Source organism: Bradysia coprophila (genome assembly GCF_014529535.1).
Source record: "Bradysia coprophila strain Holo2 chromosome X unlocalized genomic scaffold, BU_Bcop_v1 contig_173, whole genome shotgun sequence".
Lineage (NCBI taxonomy): Eukaryota > Metazoa > Arthropoda > Insecta > Diptera > Sciaridae > Bradysia > Bradysia coprophila.
This window is the reverse complement of record NW_023503302.1, coordinates 2113913-2129806: the sequence shown is the minus strand read 5'-3', so window position 1 is coordinate 2129806 and position 15894 is coordinate 2113913. Positions and strand designations below refer to the sequence as shown.

At 37.2% G+C, this 15894-nt stretch overlaps 2 protein-coding genes across 4 annotated transcripts; one reads left to right on the top strand and one right to left on the bottom strand.

The window, feature by feature from the left end:
* Positions 1-3029: 3029 nt before the first annotated feature.
* LOC119068057 (protein lin-9 homolog) lies at positions 3030-5457 on the bottom strand. Of its 3 annotated transcripts, none has more exons than XM_037171457.1 (3): positions 5366-5457; positions 3244-4871; positions 3030-3171 (listed from the first exon to the last, which is right to left on the bottom strand). In XM_037171457.1, the coding sequence occupies exons 2-3, from the start codon at positions 4847-4849 to the stop codon at positions 3101-3103; spliced, it is 1677 nt and encodes a 558-aa protein (XP_037027352.1). In that variant the 5' UTR covers positions 4850-4871; positions 5366-5457; the 3' UTR covers positions 3030-3100. The 3 variants fall into 3 exon arrangements, with proteins under 3 accessions (XP_037027352.1, XP_037027351.1, XP_037027350.1); XM_037171456.1 differs by having other exon boundaries at positions 3244-4881; positions 5372-5438; XM_037171455.1 differs by having other exon boundaries at positions 5326-5423.
* Positions 5458-7433: 1976 nt separating this feature from the next.
* On the top strand, positions 7434-10072 carry LOC119068056 (protein lin-9 homolog). The gene is made up of 3 exons (XM_037171454.1): positions 7434-7685; positions 8049-9683; positions 9754-10072. Exons 2-3 carry the CDS (start codon positions 8069-8071, stop codon positions 9822-9824), a joined length of 1686 nt encoding a protein of 561 aa, XP_037027349.1. The 5' UTR covers positions 7434-7685; positions 8049-8068; the 3' UTR covers positions 9825-10072.
* The last annotated feature ends 5822 nt before the right edge of the window (positions 10073-15894 follow it).

Genomic DNA, 15894 nt, shown 5'->3' with positions numbered 1-15894 from the left:
AGTTATTATTATGCAAATAACACAGTTGTATTTTAAGTCTATGGTTATGTTTATTCATTTTTCCTGTAACAAAAAAAAAAGATTTAAAGAAGAAATGATTTTCATCAAAACATTTTTTTTCACAAGAAAAGAAAACTTAAAAAAAATATATTATTTAAAAATGACGTCACATCTTTTATTTTATCGCCAACATCTCTCCACGAAGTTTTTCTCCATCGTTGCAACCAAACAGTTGAACAGGCTGAACTTAGATCCGGCTTCAGCACGATCGATCATTTGCATGTGATGAGGAACTTGATAAAATCCAACGAATACAAGATTGGCATAGTCTTGATTAGGGAAAGGAAACCGGAAGGCTTTTGGCAATACCGGTTTTCGGTAATACCGGACACTGTAATACCGGTATTACCGGTTTTTCATTGAATTTCTTTTTCTCCATAAATCTCAAATACAGTCGAATTTCAGACTGGTTTTAATGCAGATTACTATTTTGAATATTTCGTTCAGTTTGAGATATTACTTCCATTATAGGACACCTTTAAATAGAGTCATGAAGTAGAAGCGGACCTTCATTCTGTCATATTTTTGTATTGTTTAAATTCCTTGAACTTATTCTCAAATTTAAGACCTGTGAATTTAATCTGCAGAAGCGTTTACAAAATTGATCGGCATTCAATGAAATCAACACAGCTCTCAAGCAGCTACACAAATTCAAATTGCGTCTGAGTTTTCATATCTTTTTTTTCTTACAAAAAATAATGGAGAGAGTTTATCTCATTAATTTTCAATAAAATAGGGCTTTATCTGACACAGTTCCATTTTGTATCGCTGCAGTAGAGACGCTTGGTTTAAATAAGATCAATGGTTTCGACTTTTCCAAAATTCCGCAGCTGTGTATTCGCGACGAAATTTTTAATGTGCCTTTATACTTGTGAAATTTTTGGATAAAAAGAAACTGTGCACTAGAAATAGTGGATCACTTTTATGTCAACGCCTTTGTAATCTAAACTGACGAAAAGTTTTAGTGAAAGCTAGAAATAGATCTAGGTTTTGTAAATGACAGCACTATAGAAGTATGTCTCTTCAAAAGAAGTATTCGTCATGATAATTAGGGATTAGAGATCACATCTAGAAAGGAATAGTTGAAGTTTAAATTTACAATATCACAACTCAAATTTTTAGACATCCTAAGATTTTGGGTGACTTTATTTGAAATTAGCAAAGGGTGCTCTTATTATCCGAAATATTGTAATCCAGGTACTTCTACCAAATTTTAAAGGCAAAGTTATTCGTTTTCATTCGTTCTCATTCGTTCATTGATATTTTTTCAAGAAAATTACGTTGTTTTCGACAACCTTTTCTATTCCTGTAAAAACCCGTATTCACGCTAGTAAAACCGGTATTCGGGATCCCGGTATTACCGGTTTTACCGAAACCGTTTTTACCAAAATCCCTTCTCTAGTCTTGATATTCTTACTCGAAAAACCACTTGATATAGTAGAAACATGATCAATATTGGACGAATGTAGAGTGGACTCGAGGTATTCTATTATGACAATTCGTTGTGAATACGAAAATGCCACGTTTTGTATAAAGCTTCGTGAGAATACGACGAGGAGTACGACATGATGATACCATCTCTCCAAAGTTATTCACATCAACTCTAGAAAGTGTTTTTCAAAACTGGTCTAATGAAGCAAAGGAATTTTTCTATTCTGTCGGCAAGAGATTGGAAAAAGTTACCGGTGACCCAAGATCCATTCAATTTCTATATCAACGAATTTCGTTGACGATACAGCAAAACAATGCTGCATGTGTGATGGGCACAATTCCGGATGAAATTTTTTACTCATGAAATGTTATAATTTTGTCAAATATTAAACAATAATTAGCGGAAAAAAACTGGAGTAAAATGGGAGGGGTAAATCACTTTTCTTGACAAAGTTTTATTGGAAGTATTTGGTGAATTTATGAAATTGTACGGGAAAGTGATTATCCCCTCGGAATTAACAGAAATGGATCGCAGATGACATCGTTCTTCTTGCACTGGATTTAAATGAAGCTCAACTCATGTTACAACAATTGAATGAAGAGGCAAGCAAAGATGGCCTCAAAATCATGCCAAACATTGACGACGACAGAGACATCAGATATCACCACTGAAAGAGTCGACAGTTATGCATACCTTGGTCACAAACTGAAATTGGGTATGGACAACCAAACCGCAGAAGTCAGGCGTAGAATTGGTAATTGGATGGGCAGCGAACGAAAAACTCAGATGTATTTTCAAATGCAAAATGAATAATAGTCTGAAACGGAAAGTGTTTGTTCTTTTAGTATGGAGTTGAAACGTTAACACTAGCAAGGGCAAAATCAAATTGAGAGTGGCGGAACAAATTATATTTAAAATTAAGCGCAAGGACAATCAACAGTTTCACCACCATATCTCGTACGTATCTATACCCTTTTAAGCATGTAACTAAGAATATGTATAAAAGAATCCAATACAAACAAGAAGTGGGAGAAATAATCGTTTCTCACTTACAGAAATATTTCATACAAAACATTTTCGAATGAGAGCAAAATTACTGGAAAGAAGAACATAACGACGGCAAGTATTTCAAATGGAATATAAATCACTTTATCGAATGATTTTATGATGTTATTAGGTCACAGATTGTTTTTTAAAGATAATCAAATTACTGTAGAGCCTGCCTATAGTGACCTCTTTAAGAGGCCGGAAAATTCCGTCAAGTTACACGGATGATCATCTTATACAAGTCTGTCTTAACTTCTTAAGAATTTTGTCAGTTTACTGTGTTTATTGATTATTGTCAGGTACGTTCGAACTTTTCATCTGAATGAGATTTTCTTTGGTCGCCCACACATTCCTTTAATTAATTAAAATTTAATCTGATACTTCAGTTAACGCAAAATCATTTACTTCATTCGTTAATACACCTGCTGTGAAAGAGAAAACTAAAAAGTGCTCAACGTCATCAACTAAATAACTAAAAAACCAAACAAACTACGATCTGAAAGCAGTTTATTTTCTCATTATTTACATATTTTCGTAGAACACATAAGCGAATTCAGCTAATCAATTGGCATTACTCTGCAAATCATTGTCCAAATGTCTTAGATGAACTTGAACGTTTTTCTGGAACGAAACTGAAATGGGAGAGAAAGAAGACAGTGGAATTATCCGTTACAATTTCCCCGTACAAAACTCTGTGTCCTTACCAATATTTTCCGGATCTAGTCGACTTTTAGCCTCTTCCAAGCAAACATCCAATACAGTACGTGCACTCGAGCTACCCTCGTCGCTGCTCAAATTGGATGCCACCCACATAATGGTTGCTAGATCGGTGATCAAGCGTAACATTGACTCGTCCTTCACCGCCTGATTGTTCTTCTCGACCGTGTCCTCTGCCAACGATTTGCATTGTTCGCGTAGGTAGCTGGGAGTCAACAATGCGGCGATCAATGGTTCCTTTGTCAGATCTCGTGACAGCGTTTGAATTTGACTTAAATATTTGGCCAAGTCACCATTCAATTTCTCCATTCCAATCAACATGCTGGCATAGCGTCGTTGAAAATCATCCGGTATGATATCACCGGCTGACTTCAACATCTCGGCCTCAGCATTCATGCTTTTCAAATGAACCAATTTCATTTGCTTAGCAGCGATCGTCTTTTTCGTACGTATGACCATCTCGAGCAGTTTTAGCTGAAAACCACCAATCGACTCCTTCGACATCATAATCGATTTGCTGTTGTTGTATATCTCGGAGCCAAGCAGTGGATCGTTTTTGCTGCCCGATAGTAGACCAAGTTTACGGTTCAACAGCGAAGTGTTTCTTATACGAGGGTTTTTGGTGAAGGTATTGAGCGGTATCGATTCAATGAATTCGTTGGCAGCCACCTCAAAGTCAGGAACGGAGTGAGTGCCAAGACCGGCGCGATCGAATGTTATCCTGTAGATGCTGGACATGGAATCAAATGCATCGATGCTTCCGGTAAACATACCATCCTGTGGATGTCTCAAACGAGCAGTGACCTTGGTGCCTATTGGCAATGGCAACGGAATTTCATTTGGTAAATCTCGAACGAATTCCAAGTCGGCTGATTTACGGGTCTGTAACAACCGGATTTTCTGTCTGCGCCGTTCCAACTCGTGTCTCTCCTCGTCGAAGAATGCTTGTGAACTTCTGCGAGGCTTTCCCATCAATCTTCGAACCTTATTCCATTCGATGCGAGTTAGTTGTCGGTTGGTTAGAGCCGGAAAGAAATCGTGCAAGCAAATCTGAAAATCATTTTCACTCTCGAACAACGGTCGGTCCAGATAGCTGTAGAAAAATTCGTAGCCCACCCATTTGTGGGCCTTTGGCAGTTTCAAGATATTTCGCAAACGTAATCCAATACGTTGCGATCCGACACGATCGAATGTCAAAACGGTTGTTTTGCGCTTTTCTGCCGGTTCATCATCACTGTCCTTTGTGTCCTCTTTCACTTTCGCAGCCCTTGATGGTGTCATTCTGCGCTTCTTGGCAGATTTCGTCGGCGATTTTACCGGCTCCGTTCGAGCTGGTCGTTTGATTGGTGACGCTTGCGGTTTATCGATTACGACGTCATCGTCGAAGAACAATTTATTCTTTTTACGAATTCGAGCTGGCATACCACGGGCATTTAACGCTTGAAGTGGCTGTTGCTGAGGCTTTTTTGGTGGAGCACTTCCAACCCTACGAAGTCCCAGTGCAGCGGCAAATGGGACTGGCTCGTTGTTGCTAGTTTCGTCATCGATATCTTCTTCCGATTCCTCCTTTATGTTGGAATTCTTTTTTGGCATTTTCGACGGGATGAGCGACTGCCTAAAAAATAGAAATAGAAATCTAAGCAAACAGATAGTGCAGTGAAGAAGTTTAGCACTTAGAAAATATTTAAGTTTTGTTTAAATCCAAGAACATTTTAAAACCTTAACGAAGGTTCATTCGAAAATAATAAACAACACAACCAGCACACAGTCGGACAGAATGCCCAAATAAATAATTTCAAGTGAATTCATAGATTCGAAATTTCGATTTTTTATTATTGTATGGCAAGTTTGTTTGCTTTTCTCGTTTTTTCGAAATAAGAACCCGGTAAAGGAAGTGATAGCAGTGTTTGAAAACACATTTTTGAATTTGTGAAACTAAAAACGGAACCAAAAATTTCAAGCGGTTGGCCGAGGCGGTCGCAGCTCATTTAACAAGAAATTCTTGCACGTCGTCATTTTAAGAATGTAAAATTCAAAACGCTCAATATTGACACAAATTCAACAACTACCTTTCACAAGAATTATTATTTTCGATTCGCTTCGTTTTACCTGTACAATATTTACAGAAAATGTTTAATTATTTGAATTGTCAAAAACTTGATTCAAATTCAACTATTTTCGACAAAAATAGTTTCGATATTTTTTTTCGTCAAGAGGTTGCAGTCATTGCGATGTGCAGAGAAATGACACCTAATGAAAGTCGCATACCGACTCTGGTTTGCGAAGCTGATGACAGTAGAGTACAGTGCAGTGGATTACTTTGACGATTTTGTGTACAAACCAATCATAGCAGAGAATTGATAAGTTGGTACGACTGTGGCGAGAAGGAACATGTGAATGACAGTGGGCTCCTATGGAAGAGAATTTTTACAGAAGTTGTATGCGATTCTCTCACATTCTCTCCTATATGAGCCAACTGTAATGGGTTGTGATGGAAGTTACAGATTTAGCCGCAAAAATCGACTCCAGCGCCAACTTTGTAATTTTCTTTCTCGAATTTCACACGTAGTTTCTACTCAAACGGGAATAATTTTACTTAACACATTGAAATTAATTGCGGCTTGCCAACTTTCGGCACCCTGGACTTTACTTAAATAGTCGAGGGATGCCTCCAAATAAATTTCTAAAAATCCAAAACGGAATTCTAGATTTTTAGAAATTTATTTGGAGGCATTCTACGACTATTTAAGTAAAGTTTAGGGTGCCGAAAGTTGACAAGCCGCAATTATTTTGAATGTGTTAAAAAATACAAACTCCTCGGTAGAGTCAAAACATAAACAACCAGAATACATGTCTTATTTACGAGCGTCATATACCTTGATCGCAATTCTTCTTCTTCTTAAAATGGCGGAAATCACAACCCATTCACATATTCTTTCTCTCACGCCACAGGCGTACCAACTTATCATTTCTCTGAAGTCTGAATCATAGCCAACTTCACAAAAGCGGAATTTTATTGAAATTCCTGCAAATTCAGCAATAAATTTGAGACATTTTCATGAGCAACTCAATGCTTTTATTTCCATTGAATTCAAATATAAACATTTCTTGTTTACTAAAAATGTTTAATTCAATTTTACATTGGCATTTTCAATGTAACTGTTTTCTGCTCAACCCATACACTCACGCTGCTTTCTGCGTACTTAAATTTTTACTGACAGGCCTGCCATACAAGCTGAAAATTCGAAAATTTACAAGGTTCTGAAAGAACATTTTAAGAAACTTTCGAGTTGAATCAACAACAAAATTTTCCTGTGGCGCCGACTAGGTTTAACAAACTTTATATGACGATTTCAACTTTAAAAAAAAATTGTTTTCAAGTTGTGTCATACAATATGTAATGAATGCGTTTAACGAATTTGATTCGTGAGTTCTTAACCTTGGACTAATCGGCAAATTTTGTTAAACACACTCATTACAAATTGAGTTTAACAAAATTTGTCTAAATTGTCAAGTCGTTTGAGTGCGTTTAACACATTTGATTTCACCCGCCTTCGTGAGTGTCTTAACCTGTTCTTTCAGAACCTTGAAAATTTGAATGTAGCACTGGCACGACGACAGGTCTTTGAACTATAATTTAATTTTTGAATTCCATTCTTAATTTAGGACGATCAAAATAATATCCGATTTGTATATATATATTGGATTACACCGATGTATATAAGACGACTAGCAAGAGAGCTCTAAAATATTATTGGGAAATAAAAGTGAGAGAAAAAGCTGTTAATTTCAATGAATGTCAACACAAGGTATGGTCAAATGTCAAACTTTGTATGGAGCGGAGGACATATCGATTTCAATTAAACAAACTCACCTCTCATGGGAGGTGAATTTGTTTATGTGAAATCGCTATGTCCTCCGGTTTGTTTATACTTGCATTGGTTTATTTGGGTCTCTATCTGGTGAGAGAATGTGATGTTTTTCGTCCGCCAGGATATGAAATCCTTTATTCACCCTGAACCTGGACTCCTTATTTTTTATGATCCGCAGAAGGTAACCTTCAGTGTTTATTTTATGTACTTTGAACGAGCCGCAAATAAAATGTACTAGAAGAAGTTGCCATAATTTATCAACTTACTCGTTGTTGTGATCTACTCCAAAAATTTCGTTTGTCAAAACAACCATCATATATCGAAAAAATGGCGAATTAATTTTGAGATTTGAGTTGTTGTTTGGTTTGGTTTGAATAGTAAAACAGATTTTAACAATTTGAGAAACAAATTACGAGTGCTAGCAATAAACGAAAGTGAAGATAGCAGAGCACTAATAAACATTTCAATCAGAAAGGAATTGAAATTTCTAATTTTTCATCGGATTCGATTTTGATTTGGCCTAACGACATATTCAACTTTAACTACTGGTTTTTCAGGTTAGACAATTCGTTACAATTGTATATTTGTGCTGGTTCTATTGTAATCAAAATGTAGTACATCGCCCGGATGTGGTATCGTATACCGCAAAATTCAATGTTTTTTGCTTATGAAGTTACAATCTAAAAGCGATGCAAAATAATTACTTATCGCCTGAAACGCGTAAGTCGCGGGAAGTGATAAACTTACTTGGAACAGACTCTTCGTTCAATTTTCCCTTAACAAAATTTTATCTGCTTGACGTTGTTTTGTTGCTATATTTTGCCTAGGTTCTTTAGGTTTTAAAAAAACGTTCCGTCAGTCATTTCCAAAATAACCCTGCATCGTAAACTGATTCATCAACAGTTTTTCTAATTTTTTAGGCTAAATCATTCCAACCAAAATGCCTAACAACAATTCCAACATAAAGGAAGAACCGGATGAAGATATCGAAGACGACGGTGAAGAAAACGAACCAGCCCCATTTGCCGCTGCATTAGGTCTTCATAGGGTTGGCAGTGCTCCGCCGAAAAAGCCTCAGCAGCAGCCAATTCAAGCGTTAAATGCCCGTGGTATGCCAGCAAGAATTCGTAAAAAGAATAAATTGTTCTTCGATGACGACATTGTGAACGAGAAACCTCAGCGTACGTCACCAATAAAACGGCCAGTTCGAACGGAGCCGGTGAAATCGCCAACCAAATCTGCCAAGAAGCGCAGAATGACACCATCAAAGGCTACGAAAGTGAAAGAGGACACAAAGGACAGTGATGATGAACCAGCTGAAAAGAGCAAATCAACCGTTGCGACATTCGATCGTGTCGGATCGCAACGTATTGGATTACGTCTACGAAATATCTTGAAACTGCCAAAGGCCCACAAATGGGTGGGCTACGAATTTTTCTACAGCTATCTGGACCGACCGTTGTTCGAGAGTGAAAATGATTTTCAGATTTGCTTGCACGATTTCTTTCCGGCTCTAACCAACCGACAACTAACTCGCATCGAATGGAATAAGGTTCGAAGATTGATGGGAAAGCCTCGCAGAAGTTCACAAGCATTCTTCGACGAGGAGAGACACGAGTTGGAACGGCGCAGACAGAAAATCCGGTTGTTACAGACCCGTAAATCAGCCGACTTGGAATTCGTTCGAGATTTACCAAATGAAATTCCGTTGCCATTGCCAATAGGCACCAAAGTCACTGCTCGTTTGCGACATCCACAGGATGGTATGTTTACCGGAAGCATCGATGCATTTGATTCCATGTCCAGCATCTACAGGATAACATTCGATCGCGTCGGTCTTGGCACGCACTCTGTTCCCGATTTTGAGGTGGCTGCCAACGAATTCATCGAATCGATACCGTTGAATACCATCACCAAAGACTCTCGTCCAAAGAACAATTCGCAGTTGAACCGTAAACTTGGTCTGCTATCGGGCAGCAAAAACGATCCACTACTTGGCTCCGAGATATACAACAACAGCAAATTGAAGTCGATTATGATGTCGAAGGAGTCGATTGGTGGTTTTCAGCTAAAACTGCTCGAGATGGTCATACGTACGAAAAAGACGATCGCTGCTAAGCAAATGAAATTGGTTCGTTTGAAAAGCATGAATGCTGAGGCCGAGATGTTGAAGTCAGCCGGTGATATCGTGCCGGATGATTTTCAACGACGCTATGCCAGTATGTTGATTGGAATGGAGAAATTGAATGGTGACTTGGCCAAATATTTGAGTCAAATTCAAACATTGTCAAGAGATCTGACAAAAGAGCCATTGATCGCTGCAATGTTGACTCCGAGCTACCTACGCGAACAGTGCAAATCGTTGGCACAGGAAACGGTTGAAAAGAACAATCAGGCGGTGAAGGACGAGTCAATGTTACGCTTGATCACCGATCTAGCAACCATTATGTGGGTGGCATCCAATTTGAGCAGCGACGAGGGTAGCTCGAGTGCACGTACTGTATTGGATGTTTGCTTGGAAGAGGCTAAAAGTCGACTAGATCCGGAAAATATTGGTAAGGACACAGAGTTTTGTACGGGAAAATTGTAACGGATAATTCCACTGTCTTCTTTCTCCCATTTCAGTTTCGTTCCAGAGAAACGTTCAAGTTCATCTAAGACATTTGGATAATGATCTTCAGGGGAACACCAATTGATTAGCTGAATTCGTAAATGTGTTCTACGAAAATGTGTAAATTAATTTGTCTGTTGAGCCGAAAACCAGATTCTGTTCAATTAAGTCGATCAGTCCTGATTCGTGGTATCGCTGGACAGAGCAACAGGATGGACGTCGCTGAACAACATTTGGCTTTTTTTTCTTTTAAATTCTTACGTTTAGTGACAAGTTTAATTGTTATTTTAATCGCATTCAACGACATTAAATAAATCAGATTTATTCAACATATTTTATTATTTCATCTCTTATCGACAGCAACGAAAGAAATAAGCGATGACCGCTGGTTTATACAGTAAAATAAATGATAAAACACATGAAGTACCAGATTTTGTATCAAACACCGGGACGGCAATTTAAACGATAGAAGTAAAAAGATTTTGAACTGTGATACACTTGGTGAAACAATATTGACGAGATCTTTTTTGCAACTGATTTGCGATTTGCCTGTACAACTTTTCATGTCAAAGGAATCGGAAATCTTTTTTCTTGCTTTTGAGATGTACGGATAAGGTTGTGAAAATGATATAACTATGATATGAACTCTGTCTCATAAAAAAAACTCGGCCGTAGAAAATATCGTATTGGAGATGTCGTGTCAGGACATCGAAAAATATCGCCTAATTTTAACACTTGTGGCAAAACGAAAACAGAGTATTTACTTGTTGCGTTTGGAATGTAAAGAGGTTCCGTATTCCAATGTGATGGAATACATGTGGAACGAATAGAACGATCGACGCAAACAAAACCCATGAAACAATAAAAACTTGTTTTGAGCTGAGCTTATACGTTTTTAAGTTTCATTTTTAGTTTGATCTTAAAGCCATCTACTCAGTTTGATTGTCGGTCAATAAGAAATGATGTGAACCAATGACAATTTGAAAAACAATGTGTCAGTTGGAACGCCGGTTGAAAATAATCTAAGATCTTATCAGGCGAAAATTTAAGTCGAAGGCATACCCTTACCCCTTTAATTTTAAAACACGAAATCGTTTCACCGCTTTTTATAATACAATTCAGTCAATAAGAAATCAAGCTGATCAGGCATCTCATCCCACCGAGGGGCAGATAAACATTGAAAATTCTTTAAAAATCAAAAAATCCTTTATTAAATTAAATTACTCATTCCGATGTAATTCCTGTCCTTGTGTCGAACCAAAGATCTTGGGATAACTTGTTAATTTCTCAAAAGATTGAATCTTTAACTTTCGATTCTCAATTAGATAAAGCAAGATTCTTAGCATCAACGGTAAAGGAATCGAATTCTTGGCTGGCAGCCCTCCCGTCGAAATCAATTGGAACGTTACTTGATAATAACACGTTTCAAATTTCAATCGCATTGAGAATCGGTACAGACATTTCTAGTCGTCATAGGTGTGTATGCGGCGAATTTGTGAGCGAAGGTGGAACCCATGGATTAAGTTGTCCTTATAGTGTAGGCAGAGTTCCTCGTCATTCTGAATTTAATAATATTGTGGTAACTCGTCAACACTCGCCAACACTCGACAACATATCAATTCATCACAGTATGCCAATCAAATGATTCCAGACATAGTAGACATTGTATCCCCTATATATACGGTGTATTTGTTAGACTAAGATTCATTCAAATATATGGATTCAAACTGAAAGCATCTTGCCTTTTCGTTCCCCATATAATTGGTGACCCCGACTCTGAATACAAAGTCAATATCAAGCTATACGCTTCGATATATTAATTGCTAACAAGCAACTGTTTAAAATAAATTGTTAGCAATAACAAGAATAAATTCGATTGAGTTCTACCGTCCAAATAATTAAATTTATTTGTGAGAACAAAATCAATAAACGCAAAGTTTCCTTTGTCTCATCTAAAAAATATTTTGCAAAATAAAATTTTTTGCATAATCTACGATGAGTGATACAGAAGAAATTATAGTTGAACAACCCGCCAATGAAACAGACGGCGCAAGAAATGTTGTTCATGCCAATAATAACGACGACACAATTCGATCTGTCCAGTTAAAATTACCACCTTTCTGGAAAGCAAAACCAGAAATATGGTTTATGCAGATCGAAGCTCAATTTGCGACAAATGCTATAAGAGCCGACACATCCAAATACAATCATCTGGTTGGAAAATTAGACACCGATATCCTTGACAAAGTCAGTGATATTGTAATGAACCCACCAGACAATGATAAGTATTTAACTCTTAAAAATCGGTTGATCAAAGAATTTTCAGTCTCTGACCGTAAAAAACTAAAACATCTTTTCGACAATAATTCAATTAATGAAGCGTGCAAACCTTCAGAATTATTACGAAAAATGAAAGACAACACTTGTAACAAAGTCTCCGATGACTTATTACAAGAATTATGGTTTAACCGACTACCACAAAACATCCAAAGCATTTTGTCGTATAGTTCCGAACCATTGGAACAACTAAGTCTCATGGCCGACAAAATTTACGAAACCATGGATTTAGATAAAATACAGACTTTTACCAAACAACAACCAGTCAATGACTGCGATCTAGCACAACAGTTCTGCAAACTGGAAGACAAAATTGATTCTTTACAAAAAGAAATCAATAAGTCTAACTCCCGCATCAGATCTGATTCGCGAAATCGTAATAAGTCTAAATCTCCTAACCGAGATAAACAATCTCCTAGCGGATTTTGTAAAAGTCATTTAGACTACGGTAAACGGTCGTGGCGTTGTACACCACCTTGTTCTTATCCAGACAAGAGCAATATAAAAAAAACGCAACCCAAAAAACTAAACAGCCAGTCAAACCAAGCGCAATTTGACGAAGGCAAAGACATAAGTCGCTTATACATTCAAGAAAAGAATACTGGAAATACTTTCTTAATTGACACTGGTGCCGACATATCAGTCATTCCACCAAGTTATAAAGAAAGAAGCCATGCTCCATGTCAATTCCAACTTCATGCAGCTAATGGTACTCCTATTAAGACTTATGGGAGCAAATCGGTCACTATTAATTTAGGCCTAAAAAGAAATATAAGATGGATTTTTATAATTGCAGACGTGCAACAACCCATCATTGGAGCTGACCTACTCCAAAAATTCGACTTACTCGTCGATATTAAAAACAACAGACTAATTGACAGTAAAACTTCAATTTCTTCTATCGGAACAACCGTTGGTACACGAAAAAATAAAAATTCGATTAAAACCATATCGAACATTTCAGTTTACTATCAATTAGTCAACGAATTTCCAGATATTCTTGACTTGACAAAATTTAAATCAAAAGTGAAAAAGCACAATGTTAAACATCACATCGTTACCAAATGTGCCCCACTTTTTGCAAAAGCTCGAAGATTACATCCCTCTAAGCTTCCAATAGCTAAAAAAGAAATCGACGATATGCTTAAACTCGGTATATGTCGCCCCTCAGACAGCCCCTGGGCAACACCATTACTGATAAAAGAAAAACCATCAGGTGGTTTTAGACCATGTGGCGATTACCGACGTTTAAATGCTGCAACGCAACCAGATCGATATCCAGTTCCAAACATCCAAGAATTTAACTATTTCTTGCATGGAAAAAAGATCTTCAGCGTTGTCGATTTAGTCAGAGCTTATAACCAAATACCCGTTCACGAAGACGACATACAAAAGACGGCAATCATAACACCGTTTGGTTTATTTGAATTTCCATTCATGACTTTCGGTCTATGCAATGCCGGTCAGACGTTCCAACGTTTTATGAACGAAGTCCTCAAAGAATTAGACTTCTGTTTCGTCTACCTTGACGATATTCTAATTGCTTCCGAAAATGAAGAAGAACACAAAAAACATCTCAAAATACTTTTTGCTCGCCTCAACGACTACGGCGTAGTTATTAACTTGCAAAAATGTGTTTTCGGACAAAAAGAAGTCAAATTCCTCGGATTTCTAATAAATGAACACGGAACAAAACCTCTCGACAACCGAGTTAAATCAATATTAGACTTTCCCTTACCGGATACAGTCACCAAGCTCAAACGATTTCTCGGTATGATCAATTTTTTCCGTCGCTTCATGCCACACGCCGCAGAAACACAACTACCATTGTTTTCTTGCATGAAAGGCAACATAAAGAACGATAAAACACCTATCACCTGGACTGTGACCATGATAGAAGCTTTCAACAAATGTAAATCAGATTTAGCAAACGCAACTTTGCTAGCGCACCCTAAAACTGACGCACCTATCGGTTTACATGTCGATGCTTCCGATTATGCACTTGGAGGTGTAGTTGTTCAGTTTGTCAATAATAAATGGCAACCTTTATCATTTTATTCACAAAAATTAAATACTGCACAGCTTAAGTATTCAACTTATGATAAAGAACTCTTAGCCATCTATGAAGGAATTAAACATTTCCGACAAATTTTAGAAGGAATGGAATTTACGATCTTCACAGATCATAAACCATTAGTTCATGCCTTCACTCAAAAAGCTGACAAAGCAACCCCTCGTCAAATACGACAACTAAACTACATATCTCAGTTTTCAACTGATATTCGACATCTACCTGGAAAGAAAAATGTTGTTGCTGATGCAATGTCTCGAATAGAAACATTGAACATAGTACATTCAATATCACTTGATAGCTCAATTGATTATAAATTACTAGCCGAAGCCCAAACCAGAGATATGACGGTAATCGACAAAGTAAAAAAAGACACGAGTCTTAAAGTTATTAAAACGGACTATCATGGTACAGACATATTTTGTGATATATCAACTGGAAACTTGAGACCGATTGTTCCTCCTGATTTTCGCAAAATTGTTTTTGACAAAGTCCATAACTTTGCTCATCCAGGAATCAAAGCTTCTACAACTACGATAAAAAAAGATTTCGTTTGGCCAACTATGATCAAAGACATTCGAAATTATTGTAAAAGCTGTATTCCTTGTCAGAAGACCAAAGTCTCACGACACAACTCGTCGCCAATCACACCGATTGATATGCCGAATCAAAGATTCGATCATGTCCATTTAGACATTGTGGGTGCACTCCCTAATTCAGAAGGATTCAAATATGTCCTAACATGCATCGATCGTTTTACAAGATGGCCCGAAGCAATCCCTATGGAAAACCAAACCGCTGAAACATGCGCTAAACAGTTTTTCTTCCATTGGATTCCTCGCTTCGGCGTGCCAGAAGTTATAACAACCGATCAAGGTAAACAATTCGAATCAGATTTGTTCGCCGAATTAAATAAACTTCTTGGAACAAAGAGATTGAGAACAACAGCCCACCATCCTCAAGCCAATGGAATTCTTGAAAGATGGCATCGGATTGTTAAAGGAGCAATCAAGTGTCATTCAACACCTGATTGGATGAAAACGCTCCCTATTGTGATGTTAGGATTACGTTCAATAATTCTACCTCACATCAACGCTTCTGTTTCAGAAATGGTATATGGTACAAATATCCGTTTACCATACCATTTTTTCCATCATACAGAAGAAGATCTTTCAAAAGATCCAAGTTCTTTCGTTGAAAAGTTAAAACGACATATGAATGATTTACAGCCTGTCCCAAGCGCTAATCATCATAAACAAAAAGTTTTTCTTTTCAAGAACTTAGATACTTGTACTCACGTATTCGTCCGTACTGATGGTTATAGAAAACCCCTACAACCTAATTATGAAGGACCATACGAAGTAATCAAAAGAGATACTAAATTTTTCACTCTTAAAATTAAGGGAAAAGAAAAAGTTATCTCTATCGATCGACTAAAGCCATGTTACGAAATTCCGTTGCTCAACGAAATTTTTAAACAAACTAAACATGTAACTTTTGCAAACGATCTAGTACACTATTCTCTAAATGCCTATAAAAGCGGCAACAATATTTGAGAAAAGTACATTCACTTCTAGTCGTTCGAAAGAACAACAACTACAAGTAAATAAAATAAAATATTTAAATAAAAAATGATGGAAACACTTAAAGACGCAAACACCGGTCTAAAGTGTATCATTGATACCGGAAGTCCATTTTCATTATTCCCACAATTTGAAATCAATGGACGATATACATCCCTATCTAT

Excerpts from the sequence above, each read along its gene's own strand:
- LOC119068056 (XM_037171454.1), top strand. The coding sequence starts at position 8,069 with ATGCCTAACAACAATTCCAACATAAAGGAAGAACCGGATGAAGATATC. Across the intron at positions 9,684-9,753 it reads ACTAGATCCGGAAAATATTG|TTTCGTTCCAGAGAAACGTT; the intron begins GTAAGGACACAG and ends CTCCCATTTCAG.
- LOC119068057 (XM_037171457.1), bottom strand. The coding sequence starts at position 4,849 with ATGCCAAAAAAGAATTCCAACATAAAGGAGGAATCGGAAGAAGATATC. Across the intron at positions 3,172-3,243 it reads ACTAGATCCGGAAAATATTG|TTTCGTTCCAGAAAAACGTT; the intron begins GTAAGGACACAG and ends CTCCCATTTCAG.